The sequence below is a fragment of the Schistocerca gregaria genome, chromosome X (assembly GCF_023897955.1).
Source record: "Schistocerca gregaria isolate iqSchGreg1 chromosome X, iqSchGreg1.2, whole genome shotgun sequence".
Taxonomy (NCBI): domain Eukaryota; kingdom Metazoa; phylum Arthropoda; class Insecta; order Orthoptera; family Acrididae; genus Schistocerca; species Schistocerca gregaria.
This window is the reverse complement of record NC_064931.1, coordinates 39,504,899-39,526,922: the sequence shown is the minus strand read 5'-3', so window position 1 is coordinate 39,526,922 and position 22,024 is coordinate 39,504,899. Positions and strand designations below refer to the sequence as shown.

General features: G+C 42.4%; 1 protein-coding gene across 4 annotated transcripts in view; it reads right to left on the bottom strand.

Moving 5' to 3' along the window:
* Positions 1 to 22,024, bottom strand: part of LOC126298626 (uncharacterized) — a 489,726-nt gene that overhangs the window by 122,771 nt on the left and 344,931 nt on the right. For all 4 annotated transcript variants that reach the window (XM_049990033.1, XM_049990034.1, XM_049990032.1 and 1 more), the window contains one exon: positions 9,640 to 9,869. In XM_049990033.1, the coding sequence (XP_049845990.1) occupies positions 9,640 to 9,869 (230 nt within the window). The remainder of the gene's footprint in view (positions 1 to 9,639; positions 9,870 to 22,024) is intronic.

The following is a 22,024-nucleotide window of genomic DNA, read 5'->3' as shown; positions in this document are numbered from 1 at the left end:
CTATCCACATCTGTTGTTCGTTTACATACCTTATTGCAACTACGCTGGGTTCCATTTCCTTCCTGATGTAAAGCCCTACACCCCATTGTGCTATTCCTGCTTTGACTCCTGACAGGTAGACCTTGTATTCTCCCATTTCCTCTTCTTTCTCACCCCTTACCTGAATGTCACTAACAGTTAAAACGTCCAGCCCCATCTTATTTGCAGCCTCTGCCAGCTCTACCTTCTTCCCAGGGTAGCCCCCACTGATATTAATAGCTCTCATCTCATTACCATTTGTTTGCCATGTCGTATCTTATTAGTCCCTGGTTTGTCAGTTAGAAGTGGAACTCCGTCACCTCCAAAAGTCCGAGGCATTTTGCTCTGATTGTTGCCAGCATCATATTTAAAATATCGGGGAAGCAGATTGCTAGCCTTACTTGCCCCGAGTCCCATTGAGTTTTACCCCTAACGATTGAGGGACTAACCGGTGGATTTGGTAGTCTTTGCCGTATGAGCACAAAGGTGACCACGACTCAGAATATGTCCGAGATGCCCAGCCTTATTTCAAACTAACTGGTATCCAGGCTGTTGGGACCACTTACTTGGCCACTCATATGTTGCCCGTGGTTCATGAACTAGGACATGACTACAGGAACCCACACCTTGAACCACTTTGATATTCAGTCGGCAAAATAAAAAGAATAAAAAAAACTGTAATTTTGACAGCTTTATGGACAATTTGTGTCATTACAGCTTTGAGAAGCCAAAATACTTTACAATAAATATTCAAAATGACAACCACTAACTTCAGTAGAGATTGTTCAATGCTGAGCCATGTTTTATCTCATCCTTTATAAAATTCCATGCTGCCTCTGCATTGTACCAGAGTCTACTACATTGCACTCAGTAAGCTCATCTACTTTTTTTATCAGTGCTGAGTACAGAATGATCTTTCCATATCCAATCCTCTCATTGTCAACAGAAGTGAAGGGCGAGATCAAGAGAACATACATGCCAAAGGATTTGGCATCCCCTTCCATTTACTCTGTGTGAAGATGTCTGTAAGGGATGCTCAGGTAAGATGATCGAATTGCGCTACAACACCATCACATTGGTATGACATACTAATGTCCATTTGAATGGATAATCTTTGAGAACTTTGGACAAGACACTCTACAGAAACATCACAATGTGGTGAGACATGAGGTCCAACAGGGTGGCCTCCAACAATTTGAGCCCAAACATTTGTTGAGTATCTCATATTTTCTCAAGCATTTAGTGTGTGGATATACAGTGCCCATAAATGGCTATTTCAGGTGTAAAACAGTAGTCTCTGTCATAAAAAACGACTCATTATTAATCTGGTTGATCAGGAACTAGGTGTAGATGGTCACTGTGTGGGAACTGCCAACACTCATGCAAATGACATACATTGCACAGGAAATCAGGAAATCACATGTGTTGATTCTTTGTTTGGAAGAAACATGTTCCAAAAGAACTTCTTCAAAATCAAGGGCCTGTAACCTGCTTCATGCACCTGCCTAATTTCTGTCATCTGAGATAGTTCCTGTTGTCCTTAGTGGGTGCTCAACATTAGTAAATGTTGGTTCACTAGGAAGTTGTTTGTTTATGTATATTTCCATGTACAGCCAATCTGTTGCTCTGGTATTCCTGTGAGATTGTCCATAACATAAATGCATATCAGAATATGTAATTACTCTTCATGAAGACAGATTGTTTTAAAATCAGTTCAAGATCTGCAGATACATACATACAGAGAGCAATGAAAGCATCGTAAGGATGCAGCTATAGAGTGACTCAAGTGGACTAGCTATGTATTTACATTCTTCCCTGTGGTGGCAACCACCAATGGATGGGAGAGGAGCTACCAAACAGATAAGAATTCAAAAACCTCGTAGTGCAATACATGCTTCATTCCTCAGTTTAGATCCCTTGATGAAAAATGTTCAAGATATCATTTTTTATAGCCTCACAACAACTCGCCTAACTTCTCAATTCTTGTGACAGTTATTTTGAAAGTAGTCCAGAGATATCTATATCTCTTCCAATAAACATTTCCTGGCAACTGTTTTCAGACCTTATTTTGGTTACTTTTTAGATGAACCTAGTATTTCCATTTTCCAAGTGCCATAAGAATGAAGACTTGCTTGTAAATACAAGTTTGTTATTAGTCATATATTTGTGTGCTGCAGCTGGTAAACTAAACGTCAAAATGGCATGATGCAGTGGAATTTTGAAAGAGCACCCACAGTTGTGAAAAAAGCTGAAAATTGAGAGCTCCGCCTCTTTACAAAAGTGGCTCTGTCTCTTTAAAAGTGTATCTAAGACACAACTTGTTGTCAGGAACATTGTTATTACTGGCCCTTCCAATATATTCTGAACCTATATGGCTGAAACACCTGTGATGGAAACATATAAAATCCAATCGGACTGCTGATCCCATTCACATTCATCCACTGACTCCCACACAAAATTTGTTTAAAATGTGCTGATATAAAAAAAATCAAAACTAAAAAAGTATGTCAAGTACATTTAGCTGCCAGATTGCTTTAAAAAAATCAGCTGGCATTGTGAGTATTCAGGTGTTCACTGATCGATGGAAATAAAATCCAAACTGATATACATAACTATATCAACTAGCTCAATTTTTGTGAGACATATAAGAATATAAGCTGCACAAAAAAGGTTTGCACAACACGTATATCTATAAATGTGTGTTTCTTAGTGTTGTGACTCGCCGATCATTCAAAGCGCCGTTGCGCAATGACGCACGTCCTCTATGTGCGGCGCTCTCTGCCAGCCATGCAGCAGCTGCGCCACCTAAGCGGCCAGCCGAGCAGCGGCCGCTAGAATGGGACTCGGTACTCATTCAAATGCTAACGTGTACACATGTCTTGTTTGTCAACTTACTCTGTGACTTATATGTGTTGTGTCGTTCTGAAATATATGTGTTCAACTTGACGTTATAATAACTGGAGACAAGGTAGTGGATTTTTCCTTTTCACCGTTGACCCACCGGTTTCCATGGCTATTGTCGACCAACTATTGCAAAATCTTCTTGAACAGCAAACGCTTCTAACAGCGGCGATTTGCGATTTTGTCGCTGCATCAAATGCGGGGTGTTTCTCGTCATTGGCTATACCTCCTTTTCCTCCTTACGATGAGACGGCGGAAGACTGGTTTGATTATGAACAAGGTCTTCAACAGCACTTCTTGGCATTTCATGTCACGGATGAACAACCATGTAAGTCTCTGTTCCTTTCCTGGATTTCACCTCAGATGTATCAGTTGTTGTCACAACTGGCTCCTTTGAAGGATCCCGTGACTTTGTCCTTTGCTGAAATGTGGTCACTTCTGTCTGTCTATTTTCAAAAGCAAACGCATGTGGTAGCCTCTCGTGTTGCCTTTTATCATTGTCAAAAGCAGCCACATCAATCCTATCGCGTTTGGGCTGCTGAATTTCACGGCCTCAGTCAAGAGTGTCAATTTGTTACTGACATTCACAAAGAATCCTATGCCGATTCCATGGTATGGGACGCTATTATCTGGTCGGTGCCCGACAAAGAAGTTCGGCAATGTGCCCTTCAGTTGGCAAATCCGACTCTAGATGAAGTTCACTCCATTGGGCAGTCTTTTGAAAATTCTCGCGCCGCTGGAGCACAAATAGAGGCGTGGGGCGATGTCAAGGAAATACATTCTCTGTGGGCTGTTGAAACGCGTGCGGCACAGTCCTGCCGGCTGACGTGGCCGTAGTGTGCTCCCACGCACAGCCTTGGCCTAACCATAAACAACCCACTAAGAAACTGCAGCAAAACCCCTGGCAACTTCTTTCATGTCCGCGGTGTTTTATGAAACATTCACATGAGGATTGTCTGCAACGTTGGGCTGTGTGTCACAATTGCAAAAAGGAGAGTCATGTGTCTTCCGTTTGCAAATCCGACCGCATACATGATGTTCATGAACATGACGCTGATTCTGATTCTGTGTTTTCTGTCAATTACACTTCTTCCCTTTCAGGAAAGTTATTCCTCACTGTCCAAATCCTTGGTTGAGATGTTCGCATGCAGGTGGATACCGGTTCTGCTGCCACTATAATTAATTCTCAGATATATCTTCAGTTGGGGTCTCCAATCCTGTCATCTGTCACTCGGCAATTACGGACGTACAATAAACAGAAGATTTCTCTCTTGGGACAGTTTAATGCTGAGGTATCTTACAAATCCATCATTCACACTGTTCCCATATTTGTGGTCAACCAGAGTAACGCATACAATCTTTTTGGTTTCAATGGCTTTCGTGTTTTTAAGTTCTCCATAGATGACTCTGTCAATATCGTCTCTGACGCTATTCCTAATGCCCAATTGGATTCCTTGTAGACAACATTTTTGTCCCTTTTTTCTCCTGGGTTAGGCTGTGCAAACGACTTTGAAGCTCATATCATGCTCAAACCCACTCCTCGGCCTAAGTTTTTTCGGGCTCAGCCCATTCCTGTGGCCCTTCCTGATCAGGTAAAACGGGAGCTGGATTGTCTCACTACTTCAGGGGTCTTGCTTCCTGTCACTTCCAGTGAGTGGTCCTCTCCTGTCATTGTCATTGGTAAGCCCAATGGTGATATTTGTCTCTGTGGCGATTTCAAAGCCACTGTGAATGCTCAATGCCTCATTGACACTTACCCTTTGCTCCGACCTGAAGAGCTGTTCACTAAACTTACTGAAGGCCAGTATTTTTCTAAAATTGACCTGTCGGAAGCTTATCATCAACTTCCTCTCAACGCTGCTTCCTGGCAGTTTCTGGTCCTTAACATGCCGTTCGGCCTCTATCAATACCAACGCTTGCCATTCGGGGTTGCTAGTGCCCCTGCTCTCTTTCAGCAATTCTTGGAACAATTATTGCTCCCTGTCCCTGGATGTATCAATTACATGGACGACATTGTTGTCACTGGCTCCACCACTGAAGAACATCTTCAAAATCTAAGCACAATTTTTCATGTCTTACAGACTGCCGGTCTTAAGTGTAATCTTCAGAAATCACAATTATTTCAGGCATCTATCACGCACTTGGGGTTTCAACTCTCTCAGGATGGTATTCGTCCGCTTCAGCAAACTGTTGCTGCGATCGATGCCCTTCCTCGCCCTACATCTGTTAAGGAACTGCAGGCCTTCTTGGAGAAAATAGCATACTATCACAAGTTTTTACTGTCTGCGGCTTTGGTGGCTCAGCCGTTGCATCGCCTACTGCATAAAAATGTGCCTTTTCACTGGTCCGCACCATGCGATGCGGCTTTCCAGAAATTGAAGACTATGCTGAAAGAGGCCCCGTGCCTGGCTACTTATCAACCTGGCCAACATCTTGTTCTTGCCACAGACGCCTCTCAATACGGGGTCGGTGCAGTCCTTGCACACTGTTTTTCTGACCGTTCGGAACAACCCATTGCTTATGCCTCCAAAACGCTCATGGATGCCCAACAAAAGTATTCTCAAATTGAAAAAGAAGCTTTGGCCATTATTTATGCTCTTCATAAGTTTGGTGTTTTTCTCTATGGCTCAAAATTTCATCTTGTTACGGATCAGAAACCACTTATTTCCTTGTTTCATCCATCAAAATCACTTCCCGACAAGGCTGCACACCGCCTCCAGCGTTGGGCTCTTTACTTGTCTTGTTTCAATTATGAGATTCATTTCCGGCCAACGGCTCAACATGCAAATGCTGATGCTCTGTCTCGCCTTCCCATGGGTCCTGATCTGGCATTTGATAGGGACAAACTCTTGTGTTTCCACCTGGATGTTACGAGCAGCGGGTTGTGGACGGGTTCCCCATCACTGGGGACAGGCTGGCAGCTGCTACGGGTTCTGACCCTACCCTCTCCTGGATTTTACGCTGTATACAGAAGGGTTGGCCAGATCGCCCGTCAGCTAAGACTTCTGATCCATTGCGGAACTACTATGCCTTGCGCTACTGCCTCATGGATAGGGATGGTGTTATCCTCCTTTCCACTGACAATGCTTTGCCGCATGTTGTGGTACTTGCATCCTTGTGTGCTTCGGTCTTGCGCCTCCTTCACCAAGGGCACAAAATCTCTGGAGCGTCGTCATGTGTACTGGCCTGGCATCGACTCTGAAATAGCACACATGGTCGCTGACTGCGGCCCTTCGGCGTCACAGGCCGCTGCCCTGAAATCATCTTTGTCACCGTGGCATTCGCCTGAGAAGCCCTAGGAGCGCATTCATGCTGACTTTGCGGGACCCTTTTTAGGTACTTATTGTCTCCTTGTAATTGATGTCTACTCTAACTTTCCTTTCATTGTCCGTTGCACATCGCCTACCACCGTGGCAACCACCAGTGCTCTTGCCCACATTTTTTCTTTGGAAGGCCTCCCCTCTACTCTTGTTAGTGATAATGGTCCGCAATTTGCCTTTCCGAATTTGCGTATTTTTGTGCTCGTCATGGCGTTATGCATGTCACGGCCCCGCCATTCCACCCACAATCATATGATGAGGCTGAACGACTGGTCCACACATTTAAGGCTCATATGCGGAAACTTCTGACTTCTTCTGCTGCTGATGATGTGCTTCTCCAGTTTCTGGCATCTTACCATTTCACCCCCATGGGCGACCTCAGCCTGGTTGAGCTCTTACATGGCCGACAGCCCCGCATGCTACTTCATCTTCTGCGGCCTTCCACCTCACGGCCGTGGGTGCCTTCACTTGGCCGGCTCACTGCCGCCAACCTCGTCTGGGTACGGGGATATGGCAGGCGGCCAAAATGGAGCCCAGGCCGCATCTTACGACACTGTGGCCGACGCCTGTATGAAATCCAGATGGACACGGGTGTTGCAGTGCGTCATTCGGACCAGCTTCGGCCTCGTGTGCCGACAACACCTCTTCCGAATGCCACTACACCACCTTCAGCTCTACCTGATGCTCGGGATCTTGGCTTCTCTCAATATTCACAACTCAGCCCTCTCACCGTCATCGCGATGCCAGCACAATAACAGACGGCACCAGGAGATGTGCCCATGCAGGAACCAGATGACCATCCTCTGTCAGAGCCAATCTGCTCGCCCATGTCTCCTGTTATATCAACTAGACTTGCTGCAACGGGCAGATTGGTGCATGGGGCCCCAGCAGATTCGACCCCTACGTCTCCTGTCATCTTGACCCATTATCATTGGGGACACTTCCGTCCGCATGGGAAACCTCCTCCTTGAGGCTTTACGGCGAGTCAAACAATGCCTATGGATGTTAGCCATCTCCAGGACACCTCTATCAGGCCCAGTGCAAAAATTTCAAAGGGGGGAAAAGTGATGTGACTCACCGATCATTCAAAGCGCCGCCGCGCAATTATGCGTGTCCTCTACGTGTGGCGTTGTCTGCCAGCCATGCAGCAGCTGCGCCACCTAAGCGGCCAGTCGAGCAGTGGCCTCCAGACTGGGATTCAGTACTCATTCGAATGCTAATGTGTACACATGTCTTGCTTGTCAACTTACTCTGTGACTTAAATGTATTGTGTCGTTCTGAAATATATGTGTTCAACTTGATGTTATAATACTTAGCTAAAGAATGAGTCTTCAAACCATAAAAGTAACTCTAATGTGAAATAAAAGCAAACTAATAACCCCAAAATAAAGGAAATGTATTTGAAAATGCACTGTCAGGCATGGCTATCACTTGGAGGGTGACTGACTCGATCTGTGCACTGTTGGAAAGCAAGGTGCACTCAGACCTTGTGAGGCCAACTCAGGAGCTACTTCACTGAGAAGTAGTGGCACCAGGTGACAAAAACTGACAATGGAGAGGAGAGTGGTGTGCTGGCTCCACACCCTCCATATCCTCCCCCAATGAAGCCTTTGGGCTCAGGATGACACAGCAGGCAGTCAGCGCTATTATGCCTTGTGATGATATTTGGTTTGCGGGGTGCTCAAGTGCATGGTTATCAACATCTGTACAATATCCCAACCTTTGCACTGTCAAGTCTCACCACTTACCCGAATGATGATGAAATGATGAGGACAACGCAAACACTCAGTCCCCAGAGAGAGAAAATCCCTGACCTTGCAAGGAATGAAGCCTGGGACCCCGCGATCAAGAGGAAGCAGTGCTAGCTACTAAACCACGAGCTGTGGTCACTGTTGTGCCTTATGAGGCCTGTTCAGATGGAGATTTTTATTTGAAAGGGCACATATTTTTACATCTGGAAAATAAAAATCTGTTGCCGAGTAATGTTCAAAATTGTATTGCTCCATCCTATGGTTTGTGACATGTTCAAATCCTCCTCAGTGTCCTGTCCTCAAGGTAGTTGAGACACTGCTGCTTGAGCCCATCTCATTATTCAATGGCAACTCCCCCAACAGCAAGTGTAAGAAAAGGATTCCTGCAGTGACACACTGTATGTTTCAATAGGTTCCAAGCATGCTCAAACAGGTTCAAGTCAGCAGGTATGAAACATGGACTAGTGGTACATGGCTGCTTCCACAGTCTTCTATGATCATCATCAGGTAGTTATTGGCAAAGAGAAACAGGCACCATGATCCTGGTTTCCTTTCGGCTCATAGGTCTAACTGTAAAACCATGAAAAATTTTCAGTCTGTCTTCACTTTTAAATGCTGTAAAATTCATCAGGAATGACATGTGGTTTGAATTCCACTTGAAACTGTAGGTCCTCTTTCCCCAGTGTGATTACAGGGGCACAGAAGTTGCCAAAGTGGAATCTGATTGAAAGACTTGCACCAGACCATTGGGCCACACAAAATTATTAGCCTGGTTTCCTTTTTCAACTTCTTTGTGAACCTTGCTGCTCAGCAGTCTGTATTGTTATTTTTACTGGATACTTAGAAGTCCAATTCATCACATTGTTAATGGATGCCTAGAAGCCAAATTGATCAAGTAGCAACAGCTGTATGCTATATGGGTCATCACAGCCTTCCCAGCTGCTTCCAAAATGATAGTGCGCTGTTCTGTTGCATTTTGCATAGGGTACATACAAGCCACAATTAGTAAGTAGTGTTATCAGCTGGTGTTGTTGTCTGTGGGCGCTGACTATGGGGCAAATCTTTAATGTTTGATGTCTAATGACAGCAGCTAACTTTCATAGCATCGTTGCAGTGTAAGCCTATCAGCAACTTTACCTGCTGACTAACCTTCTTGCCATCAACTGACATTCACAGTGCACATATAGTATAAGCTTGAAATAACCCTTCAAAGAATGTCAATAGATTTGAGACACAGTGAGCACTACTCAACTGAGAATTCAGCTTCATTTTTGTCTCAATTACATAGGTGACTTCATGTAGTGATTTCCTGTGGCCAAAAGGATATTGAGAAAGAGGTTTCCAAAAAAGCCAAACCTATGTAACTATATATCATGAGGTGCTAATTTTTTGAGCAGTTTATTTGATACAATACCCAATAATAAAAGAATAAATTCCAGTTTTGTTTTGCAAACTGCATTGTAATAATTTCTTATGTTCATGCATATTTTTCAAACAGACCCCATCCTTAATATTTTATTCCTTCCTTTTTTTCTTTTTCTTTTTTTTCTTTTAATGAAAGAACCCTCACATGATATAACACAAATCTAAAAAGGAAGAAATGGTGAAATGAAATAAATAAATAAATAAATAAGTAAATATGTATTTACGAGTTAGCTGCATCCATCTGTAACATATTGATATGTTCAAGTAGAGACTGCAGTTGATGATGTGATGTTTCTTGTGTTCCAGATTCAGGGCCACTTGGCTGTACACGATCTGTGCTTCCTTGAGGTCCTATGCATTCTGCTGTTGCTAGGGATTTTACATATGGTTCCAGCTGATGAGCAATTGCACTCAGGTGCTTTACTTCAGAACGCAATGTTAAAATATCATTCATCTGAAAGAAAAAGTAAAGCATAATAACAAAATGAACAGATACATTGAAAAATACAAACACACAACATAGAAATGATTGGTAAACAATTAAAAATGCATTACTGAAACATTTTTATGCAGAACATTCACTGTAACACAAAGAGCTTTCCCTTTTGGTTATTACATAATGACATACGAGGAGAAGAGATGTCAGATGGCGCAGTTTGTCCCATACTTCCAGGATCTCATGTGTTTTTTGTACCTACCATCAAATGTTTTGCCTATTTGTCCTATGTATCTGACATCACAAGTGTTACACTGTTGTTGATATATAACTACTTTGTGGTATATGTCTATGTTTTTGTCAGTTTTGGGGTGTATTATTGCATAGCATTGTCTGTTGTGTAGGCTATGTTTATTCCCTGTATTTTGAAAATGTTGGTGATTTTATGTGTGAGTTTGTGTTTGTATGTCATTGTATTTTCTTTTGTATTTTCCTGATTATTCTGTGTAGTTGTTATGGTACTGAGTGTTTGTGTTTGGTTCTGTTTTGTTGTTGTCTGAAGTTTGGTGCTTTTTGCTTCTATTTTGTTGTTGAGCCTTGTGACTATGTTACTATTGTGCATTATTATTCAGGGTGTATACATAGACAAGGAAAAAAATTCCCAGATTTTTCCCAGATTTCCCGGTTAAAAATACACTTCCTCCCAGGTGAAAATACACTTTTTCAGCGTTAAGTGACAGTATACTCTTCCTTGGCACTGTAAAACTCATTAATCCTTTGAATGTTTATGATTTTATATACTGACGTAGAATTTCCTGGCAATTTAGAAAACGAAACTCAGGGGGGAAGAACACGTTTTGAAAGACCTTTGATGTGCAGCAACATGTATGCTGCATATTTTTGTATTACGAAGGTATAAATTTGAATTCCACCAAACACTGCATGTCACTTTCCAAAGCATTGAAATCGAAATTGCAATGCACTTTTGTAAGCCAGTCATAGCTCATGTCACATGATCTCACCAGCTTATGACAGCATAGGACACATGATGTAGTCAGCTAATAGCAAGATCACTCTTAAGTAGCGTGAACATACAAAGAAGAAAAGTTAATGGTTTAAATTAATATACATGGTATTCTTATATAATATTAGTCTTGAAGATTAATAAGCTGGAAGAGAAGCTAAGCTTCCACATATAATGTTGATCTTTTTTGCACGTGTTACACTTTAAGATACGTCACACAAATGTGCCAGTAAAATTTTTAATAACGACGTAAATGTCTGTTCTTCTGGGCTCTAAATTCTGATCTTCTGGGTTCGAAATTCTTCTAAATGGTTGTCCTTTGAGAGTTGATTTTTACATGAGAGTCAAATGCTTTGTGCTTTAAGAAATTCATCATACATTCTTGCACATACTTCATCTTGTGTAAAAGGAAATCTACTTTGAATGTAATGCTTTTTAAACCACCATTTGCAATATTTTCCCATGACCCAATAGAAATAGGTTCGTTTGAGCTGTTGCAAGAGAGCGCCAAATAACAGATGTCACCGCACTTGTGCAGCTACGATGACGCAGGAAGCCCATTATGTCAGTATGTGTAAAACATTAAAAGATCTTACAATATGTCATAAAAGAAACAAGGCATCAGAGGATACTTCAGGAGTGTCGGAATTTCGTGAACCACACTACAATGCATAATTCGGCTTAAAATGAACATTCGTGTTTGGTTCTTTATTACGACATAATGCCATACGTGCACTTGAAATGCAGCGAACAGTTGAAAATAGCCAATAGTGTGAAATTAAATACTTTGTTTCAAGTAAATTTACTGCCTCAGCAGAAAATATTAATAAAAGTCAAACTGCCAAAAATAACTTCATTGCTCTGTAAGGCGATTAATGCTTGACTCTCAGAAAGGTGGAAATAAAATCTGAAACTAATAACATATTTTAGCCTTCCGTTATTATGCAAATGTATTTTAATTCATTTGATAGCTCCCAGACACAAAAATCCATTTTGTTATCATTTAACGTGACAGAAATAAATGAAGAGGAAACAACAAAATCACTGAACATAAACAGAGGTCACCTGGAGACAATCCACCTCCCCACCACAACTCAGACTGCTCTGTGCATCAGCCCCAGATTTACTATATTTCCAAATCGGGGCAATACTAAGTAGTGGCGCCCAGTCACACTTCTGAAACCAGAAGCAGGAGAAGGTACTACTCGTATGCGACTCAACTGTGCATGCGCAAGAGCCCACCCGCAACTGCTCAAATGAGTCTAATTTAAACAGTTGTCACATCACGCTCATCGGAGGCAATTTGTTGTTATAAAGCATTGCATAGTCTTCCTAAAGTCTTTGACACAGTTTGCTTCTGGCAGACGCTTGTATGAGCACTGTTTTGTTGCTGTATTGGTGCATTTCCTTTGCAACTTAAGTTCCCCCCCCCCCCCTCCCCCCGTTTATGTTTGGTTGCTGCAGTATTAATCTGCAGTTACGGGATACAGTAATATGCTTTGTTGGAGTATTGGTTCTTACCAGTCAGAATCACAAAAATTTAACTGAAAACTAAAACAATGAAAAATTCCCGGAATTCTAAACAATTCCCGGGTTTCTCCCGGATGAAAAAATTCCCGGGTTTTTCCCGGATCTCCCGGTTGTCCCGGGTCATATACACCCTGTTATTTCAGGTTCTTTTTAGTAGTTTTCTTTGGTGAGTGACACTGTGTTGAGTCTATGGAGCATGTGTCGAAGTGCTGTTTGCTTTTGTGAGTGTGCGTGGTTCGAGGATTGGGGAATGATAATATCAGTTGCTGTGGGTTTACGGTAAATTTCAAACATATGATTATTGTTCTGTTCTTTGATTGTTATACCCAGAAAGTTAATTTGGTTGTTCTGTTCTCTTTCTATGGTAAACTTTATATTTTTATGTACATTTTTCATGTCAGTATATAGTTTTTCAATTTTTGTTTGTAGTAAGTCTATTAAGCAAAGGGCGTCATCCATATACCTGAGCCAATAAAATATGTTGTATTGCTTTGCTATTGTTTTGGTGAAAATTATCTGTTCTAAGTGGTTTACAAAAATATTTGCCAAGGCTGCTGAAACTGTGGACCCCCATTGGTAATTCATCTTTCTGCACATAAAATTCATTACTGAATTGGAAGTAATTTTGTTCTGTTAGGAGCTCTATTAATGTGAGAATTTCATTAATCTGTTCATCAGGGAGTTGATATAAGTTTTCAGGTTGTTATCTATGATTTGTATTGTTTCTGGTACTGGTATGTCAGAATACTTGCTTTCTATACTAAATGAGAAGAGTGTAGCAGTTGTGGTGGCAGCTACAAACATGCAGAACATTTGATGTCAGATACAAAGAACAGATGAGAGCCTGGAAGTATGAGACAAACCACTCAACATTTGCAGAACACCTAAAAGAACATAATCACAAACCAGCCACTGGAGAAGAAGACATGAAAATAATTAGAATCAACAATAAAAAACACCTCCTAACCCTGCAAGAAAATTACCACATATAGAAAACCAAAGAAGAAAAGAAAACCCTGTTTAATGATCAAGTCCACATGCCAAACAATTTATTTTTTTACGATAATAGATAAAAAGCAGCTGATCATTGCTCTGACAGCTATTACACTCATATTTTCTATACTCTACATCTCACAATGAATAACCATCAACCCCTCCCCCACCACCCCATCCCACCCACACACCCACACACCCACGCCCAACCCACCCACCCACCCACCCACCCACCCACCCACACACACACACACACACACACACACACACACACACACACACACACACACACACAGATATAAACATCATGAATAGACGTTAGTTTTCAGTATATACTTCAGTTGGCAACATGTAGGTAAACAAAGCAAACAGGATGAAACACATAGTGAGCTCACAATATTTACGCCTTTAAAAGCACAGTTTTCAAATGAATGTCTATAACTATTGCCAGAAGAGTAATAGTGCACCACAAAACTAAGGGTAAACAGGGTGAATAGTGTGAAGGAAAAAGTTTGGAATATAAAAATGAGCTTATGTTATGTAAATAAAGTGGTGGTGCGACCTCCAGACCAGATAAGAGGAAATGCAGATGCTAACCAAAAACATGTAGAACTGTAAGTAATTACTTATTTACATAAAAACATGATGTGAACTGTTTTCTAATCTAAAAATAACAACATAAAAACAAAACTGTATCATTCTAGATCTCACTCAAGATGCCCTAGAGTAAAAAAGGGCAAAATGCATCTGGGAGAAATAAATTACGGTGCAGCAAAGAAAGGCAGTTTTTATTTAGAAAACAAATATTTCTGTGCTTGCTGCAGAGGATGGCCACACAAACAAATTTTAGTTACATACCCATTTCTCTCTCTTTAGTATCCCCACCAGCCGATATCAGTATGGACGCAGGTGAGATGTCATGGGTCTTATGGAAGAATAGCGTGGAAAGCTGTCACAGATGCCACACAAAGCACTGTATGGGTAGAACCACTGACCCAGTTGTTTCCCTGTTGGTGGCAATAGACCAGGACTGTCAGTTGTTATGCAGGTTTCAACTACCTTCGGCCAGACTTTCACCTTGTGCCATGTTCAGTTTCTGTGTGGTTAGTTTTTCAGTTGCACATGCTCGTCATGTTTCATGTTTGTCTTTGTGCTCATCTCTACACAGTGTTCAGACTCACAACTCTCACACAGATAGACTTGCACAGCAAGCTTCTTTTCCTCATCTACGGTTCAGCTCCCTAGCTTTGTAGTTATGCAACTGTTGGCTAGTATAGTTAGATTTGTGCCGATAATGATGGTTCATGGCATCATCATGTCCTGTGCAGGTATAAAAGTGGCAATTTAGGATTTTCCTACATCTGTGACAGTATTCTTCTTTTTTCATGGTGTTAATTTGTGGTCACTATGAACCCCACATTTTTGCAATGCTGGTAGGGGCAGTTGTGCCTCCAGGCACAGCAATAAAAGATGTAGAGGGGCAATTGTAAGAACTGCTCAAACAGAATGCAGAATCGCTCCAGTCTCACACTGCGCTGGTGACGGGCCAGGCACCTGCAGATAAGCCTTCTTCCCCAATGCCCTGATGCTGTTTGCCAGCTATGGAGTCTGTGGGAAGGTATAAGTAGTACCTGCACCAGTTCTTGCTGCACTGCAGGGATGCATATCATTGATCCAGTCAATAAGGCCACCTTGTCGCTGTCCAACAGTGTAGGTTACTATGAAATCATGAAAATTTTGAAGCTCTCCAGTAGCCTGAGAAACTTAACTTTGAGGAACTCCATCAGGTGCTCAAACAGCATTCTAGACATTACAACCATATGACTGCAGCATGGTTGCAGTTTAACTGACACCATAAGTGCACTGGGCAATCATATGCAATTATTGGTCTGAGTGTCCCCAGTGTTCAATCTTGTATGAGGCCTCGCTAATTAGAAATGTGACTGTCCAGTTAGAAGCTGACCCCAAGGTCCAGCCTATGGCATTGGCTTTGTCTGGCACCTCCTTAGCTGAACTTACTCAGATCCCTGAATCATGTGAACTTTCAGCTGCAGCAGTATGCTTTCAGGAACACAACTAATTATTCACAGGTCGAAAAGGAGGCATTCGCTATCATTTACATGATTAAAAAGTTTTCTTATTTGATGTGAATTTCCAAGCCACTGGTTTCTTTACTCAACCTTCAGTCAACGTCAGTCAGGTAGGACTGCAGAAGTGGGCACCATCATTACCAGTCCATCACCCAACATGATAATGTGGCTGCACTATCACAGTTTACAGCAGGACTGGAGTTTGACTGAAATCAGAACCCTTATCTTTGCATTGGCTAGTGCTTTGCAGCAGACATTGCATGATCTTACTTTGACAGAATGGGAGGTCATGACCACCACAGTTGCTGACCCAATTCTTCAGAAAATCATATCACCAGTCCAGATGGGACAGCCCCCTTCTTCACAAGTGGAGTCAGCATGGCATACATTTTTCCACCAGTGTGACTGTCTTAACATGGTCTGGGAGTTCCACATGCTTGCCATGGATGAGCAAAGGCATAACATGGCTGTCTGTCTAGCACTGCATTCTCACATACTCCAGTTGCTGCATGTGTCGCACTGAGTCATGTCCTGCATGAAGGCTTTGGCTCTGCATCACATTTACTGGCTGGCAACTGATTGAGATATTGAACATCTTGTGCAGTCTGTGCAAAGAGCTAGGCGGCACCTCTGCATCAGTTTTCCCCTTGGCTACTGCTGGAGCACCTAGGGACAGGGTGCATATCAATTTTGCAGACTTATTTTTTGAAATCATGTGGCTGTTTGTAGTGGATGCATTGTCTAACTTCTGATATGTTGCCAAATTGTCTTTCCCAATGTTTGCAGCTACTATTCACATGTTGTCCATCATTTTTGCTATGAAGCCCCTCCCTACTACCCCCCCCCCCCCCCCAAAAAAAAAAAAAAAATCCCTGGGTGGACTCTAGTATCCAGTAACTAACAGTAACTTGTGTTGTGGGAGTTAGAATATTTTTGCAGTTGCAGCATCTGACTAGCACCATGTTTCATCCAGCTTCCAACTCTGAAGTGGAGGTCTTCATGTGAATGTTCAAGACTGAAATGGAGAAACCATTGTCTACATTGTCCCATGATGATCCACTATTTAATTTTCTTTTCACATACTGGGCAGTGCCAGTTAGGGGGTGCAGTCTGACAGAATGTCTGCATGGGCACCAGTCACATGCCCCACAGAGTTGCAGCGTGCTGTGCTTTCCTTACAGGGCTGCCGTTCAGGCCCGGTCTTTTTGCTGGCATTAGGGGTGGCTGTTGGGTGTAGTGATGGGCCAGAAATGTCAAAATTTGTTTGTGGTAGATGTCAGATAGGAGCAGTTGACCCACCATTCCAAATTTGTTGCTTCTGCTATCTATTGGACCAGTGGTGCCACACACTCTGTACCAACTGGTCAACATGGTCAGTCATGGCATTTTCCCAGTATGAGGCTCCCAATTGTGGCAGCATGGCACTACTGCCCACCACCATGCCCTTCGCTGTCTTACTTTTGTCCCCAGAATACAGCACCAGTGGTGGTTGTTCCTGCAGCTCATGTCAAGCCCATTGACTTGGAACTTGTCCCTTCCTTTCCCTGCTCACTTGTGGATTTGATTTGATTTGATTTATGAGCCTTCATGCCTGCTGATGCAGGAGGACCAGCCATTCCACCAGCCAGTACACTCTTCAACTGTTCCAGAGGTGTCAGCTCTGTCAACACTGCCTAATGCACTACCAGCACCCTCTCCAGTTTGGCGATGTAGGTTGCGGCACCAACCTGTTCATTGTTCTATGTGACTTTTTCAGGGGGAGGGTGGGGTGATAAATTTAATATCCCTGCAAGTGGATACCAATGATGAGTGAGTAGTGCAGCAAGCTGTCCTGGATGGCACATGTGAAGCACTGTATGTGCAAAACCACTGACCCAATGCTTACTTGTCAGTGATAGTAGGCAAGGGTCATCAGTTCTTATGCTGATTTTACCACTCTTGGACCTGGCCTAACCCTCATGCCACACTCTGTTTCCAAGTTCTTAGTTGCTCAATTGCTCACACTGGGTGTATTTGATGTTTGTTTTCGTACTCATCTCTATGAGGTGTTTGGACTTTCTGCTCTCCCATAAGATAGACTTGAACATTGAGCTTCATTCCCTCTTCCAGGATTTAGCTCCCTGGCTTTGCTGTTGAGCCACTTTCAACTAGTATAGTTACATCTGTATGGACAGTGACTGTTCACAGAGCTGTCACACCCTGTGTAGGTACAAAACTCTCCATATGGCCCTTTTACACTGACCAACTACACTCACACAACACTACTGTAATAGTACTCCCACTAAGATCTGAAATGTCATTATATGGTAGACATATTTCTAGGAGATTGATCACTCTGCCTAATGTAACGGTACAGACATACTGATATTCTCACTTCCAGTATTAATGATGGATAATGGCACGTGCTTTCACATTTACACTCTTCACTGACTAAACTTTGTATAACACTGATCTTTCCAGTCACACAAAGAGAGTGCTGCTGGGTCTACATCTACACAAAATACCCTCTTCATTTCAATTAATTTAGGCTAGTATTTATAGGTATTGCAATTTTCACAAATGTTAGTGTAGTGGCAGTAAGAACATATAAGTTACAACAGATTTGTGTGGGAATCATTTTGAGCACTGGGTAATATTGGTGCTACCTCGTCTCCTCCTGCCTGGAATGAGGAGGCAGCTCAGTGTAAGAGTAATACAAATTTTATGAGGTACCTTTGAAATTGTTTCAAGTTGACACAAAAGTATTTTCAGGCTACTCCTGTCTTAATATGAAAATTCAAAGTGTTGCCCCTATCTATGTGAACTGAGTGTTCAACTAAGCTGTTACTATTTCGTATTTCCAGAATGAGATTTTCACTCTGCAGCAGAGTGTGCGCTGATATGAAACTTCCTGGCAGATTAAAACTGTGTGCCCGACCGAGTTTCGAACTCGGGACCTTTGCCTTTCGCGGGCAAGTGCTCTACCAAATGAGCTACCGAAGCACGACTCATGCCCGGTACTCACAGCTTTACTTCTGCCAGTACCTCGTCTCCTACCTTCCAAACTTTACAGAAGCTCTCCTACGAACCTTGCAGAAGTAGCACTCCAGAAAGAAAGGATACTGCGGAGACATGGCTTAGCCACAGTCTGGGGGATGTTTCCAGAATGAGATTTTCACTCTGAGGTACTGGCAGAAGTAAAGCTGTGAGTACCGGGCGTGAGTCTTGCTTCAGTAGCTTAGTTGGTAGAGCATTTGCCCGCAAAAGGCAATGATCCTGAGTTCAAGTCTTGGTTGGGCACACAGTTTTAATCTGCCAGGAAGTTTCATATTTTGTATTTTGTTGGTTGACTAGAACACATGTATTCAGTGAGACAGGTGGCAGTCCAGTGTGTTTTAACAGACTCAAAATTTATGATTATCTGTATTATAAAGTGTCAAATACATAAGTAACTTTTATTCTTTTACGACAAGGGACATGTATGCATAACAAAATGTGCTACATTGTGAAATTTTAAAATGTTTGGCAAGATAGTTGTGAGTAAATCTACTCAGTGTGTGATTATCTGAAATTAATAACAGTATACATGGGGAATTTTACAATTGGGAAACATTTTGGTTTCATTAGCAGCTATGGAAGCATAAATGCATCAGCACAGAGACATGAACATCTTAAGTCTAATGCAAATAGGAAATAGCTGTGACCACAGACTGAAAATTAATTAGTTACTTTCATTCATGAGCAACCAATGCTTCAGTGCATTGCTAATATTGAGACAAAGATGTAAACTCAAATATGAACAAGATTCCAATTATTTGCAATTTAGTGATTCTAATTGAAGTAATGCACACATACTTGAAAGCCGCACACATTAGCAGCATGTTGTCAACAGTGAAAGTGTGCCACAAAGGAGCAATAATGTGAACTTGCGATAGAGCCCACCATGTCCAAGTGCCTGTTTAAACCCTGCCATGCTAAACTAATGCTCATTTATCATGTATTACTGCCTGCATACTTTTGTCTTATCTTACTGTGTTTGGTGTATGTTACGGTGTTTGGTATACATGCCTCTGTCTAATAAAGTTGTGCTAATATTCTTGGTTGTGTTGTATGTCCAAGTTACAACAGAAGTGACAATGAGTATAGTATTGTTCTCTGTGTGGTTTGCAGTCTCTGCTTGTGTCCACGATACTGACGAGTTTTTATGCTGGCTGGTTGATCGGCCAGGGGTTCTTACTGCACCGTTGCAGCATTTTGTGATCAGCAGGAGGTACTCACCACAGTGCAACACAATCTAACACAGATATTGCAAATGCTTGCTCTGTTTTGGCCAGTTCTGGTCCATTCAAACTATATTACCTGCCACGTCACCCCTTTGGCCTCCCGTTTGGCCTGGTGCTGCCCTGTCCATTTATCCACCATCGTTTTTGGCTTACAATGAGTCTGTCAGACAATAGGAAGCTTATGAAAAATGGTTGCAGCAACATTTTCATGCATTTGGACTGGCTGATGTTAATTTATGCCATGCTTTATTTCTGTCTTGGTTATCACCTTGCATGTATCAACACCTTGCCAACTGCCCTCCACCCCTGCAGGATCTGTCTTCATTTATTTTTAGATAACATGTGTGACCTTCTTCCAATAAGAAGCAGACATATGTCATTGCTGCTTGAGTTCTATCCATGTCACAAGAAACTAGAACATTCCTATAAGCTTAGGCAGCTGAGCTTCACAGTTTAAGCCATTGTTGTCACTTTGTCACCGATGTACATAAGGAGACATATGCCAACCAAATGGTTTGTGATGCAATCATTTGGCTGGGCCTGATCATGAGGTTCGTGGACAGTCACTTCAATGTGAAAACCCTCCCTCTCTGACATTTTGACTACTGCACAGCCGTTTGAGGCTTTGAGAGCTGTGGGTAGTCAAATTGAATCCAGGTGTGACATTTCAGAAGTTCAACCTGCTTCTCCCTGCTGTTTGTCGGATGGTTCACAGGGGGACGATATGGTGATGGTAGTCTGCATGCAAGCAAAACATCACAGCAGCCCGCCCAAATCAATGCAGCAGCCATGGCCACAGCAGCAGCACAGCAAGCCAAGTAATGATAAAAATGCAAGTGCTCCATGCTTCCCTCTTGCCCCTTGTGTTTTGTCATTCATGATAGGCGAGATTGTCCTAAGCATTGGGCCGTTTGCTTCCAGTGAAACAAGATGTGGGCCACATGGCTCCTGTTTGTAACGCAAAATTGTGACAGCCTATTGCATATGCTGACATGGATGTCAACTGTGTATCAGCAATCTCCAATTCATCCAAAAAGCTTTTTATTGATGTCATGGTTTATCAGAGAGTTTGACACATGCAAGTCGACACTGGTGCTTCAATGTCATTAATCAACTTGCAAACATAGGTTTGGATTCTCCACACTTAGTGCCAGTGTCATGACATTAGTCACCAACAATTAACAAAGCATTCTGATATTAGGTATTTTCTCAGCCCTCATCACATAAAAATCTGTGGTTCATCTGCTGACTTTTCTGGCGACAAACAATGCACGCACCAAAAATTTGGTTGGTTTGGACACCTTAAACATTTTCAGGTTTACTACTTTTGATGACATGTCATCTCTGATCAAGTGCCTTACACATAACTTGATCCTATATGCTCAGAATTTTCTGCCCCATTTTCTGTGGGCTTGGGTTGTGCCAATAATTTCAAAGCCCACTTCACCATGAAACCTTTAGCTAGATTCCATTTCTTTTTGGCTTGCCCGGTGCCAATGGCACTACATGACCAAATCAAGGCAGAGCCCAACCTCCTCATGGCCTTCTGGGTTGTCCAACTGATTGCATCCAGCAAATGGGTTACCCGCTTAGTCATTGTCAAAAAGCCGTTGGGATGGTGCTTCCAAAGTTTCTGTCAATGCTCAGTCTATCACTGAGATGAATTCCTTACTGTGCCCTGATGAACGCTTTTCTATGCTCTCTGCTGGTCAGTATTTTGCCTAATCAACCTCTCTCATGCATATTTGCAGCTTCCCATTGATGTTGACTCTCAAGCGCTCTTGGTCGTTAACACTTCTTTTTGCTTGTATCGATATTTGTGGTTACTATTTGGTGTCACCAGTGTCCTGGAGATTTTTCAATGGTTTCTTGAACAACTCACGAGGTCTGTGCCTGGCTGTGCCTACAGTCTTGATGATATTGTGATGTCTGGCTCCTCTGCTGCTGAACATCTCAATAACTTATGTATGCTCTATTCAGTGAGATCCTGCAATTGCTGCATGCTGATCACTGGGGAGTGTCAATACCAAGGTGTTAGCCTGGTGTCATATTTTTGGGCTGGTTTGGATGGCGACATCATTTGTTTGGTTAGGCATGTTCTCAATGTGCATCACAGCAAGATTCCCTGCAGGCAACATTGTCTCTGTGGCCGCAATCTTTGCAGGACTGGGACCATCTCCACATCAATTTTGTGGCCCTTTCCTTAATGCATACTGGCTAATAGTAATTTATGCATTCTCTTGACTCCCATATGTTGTTTGTTGCCCATCAACT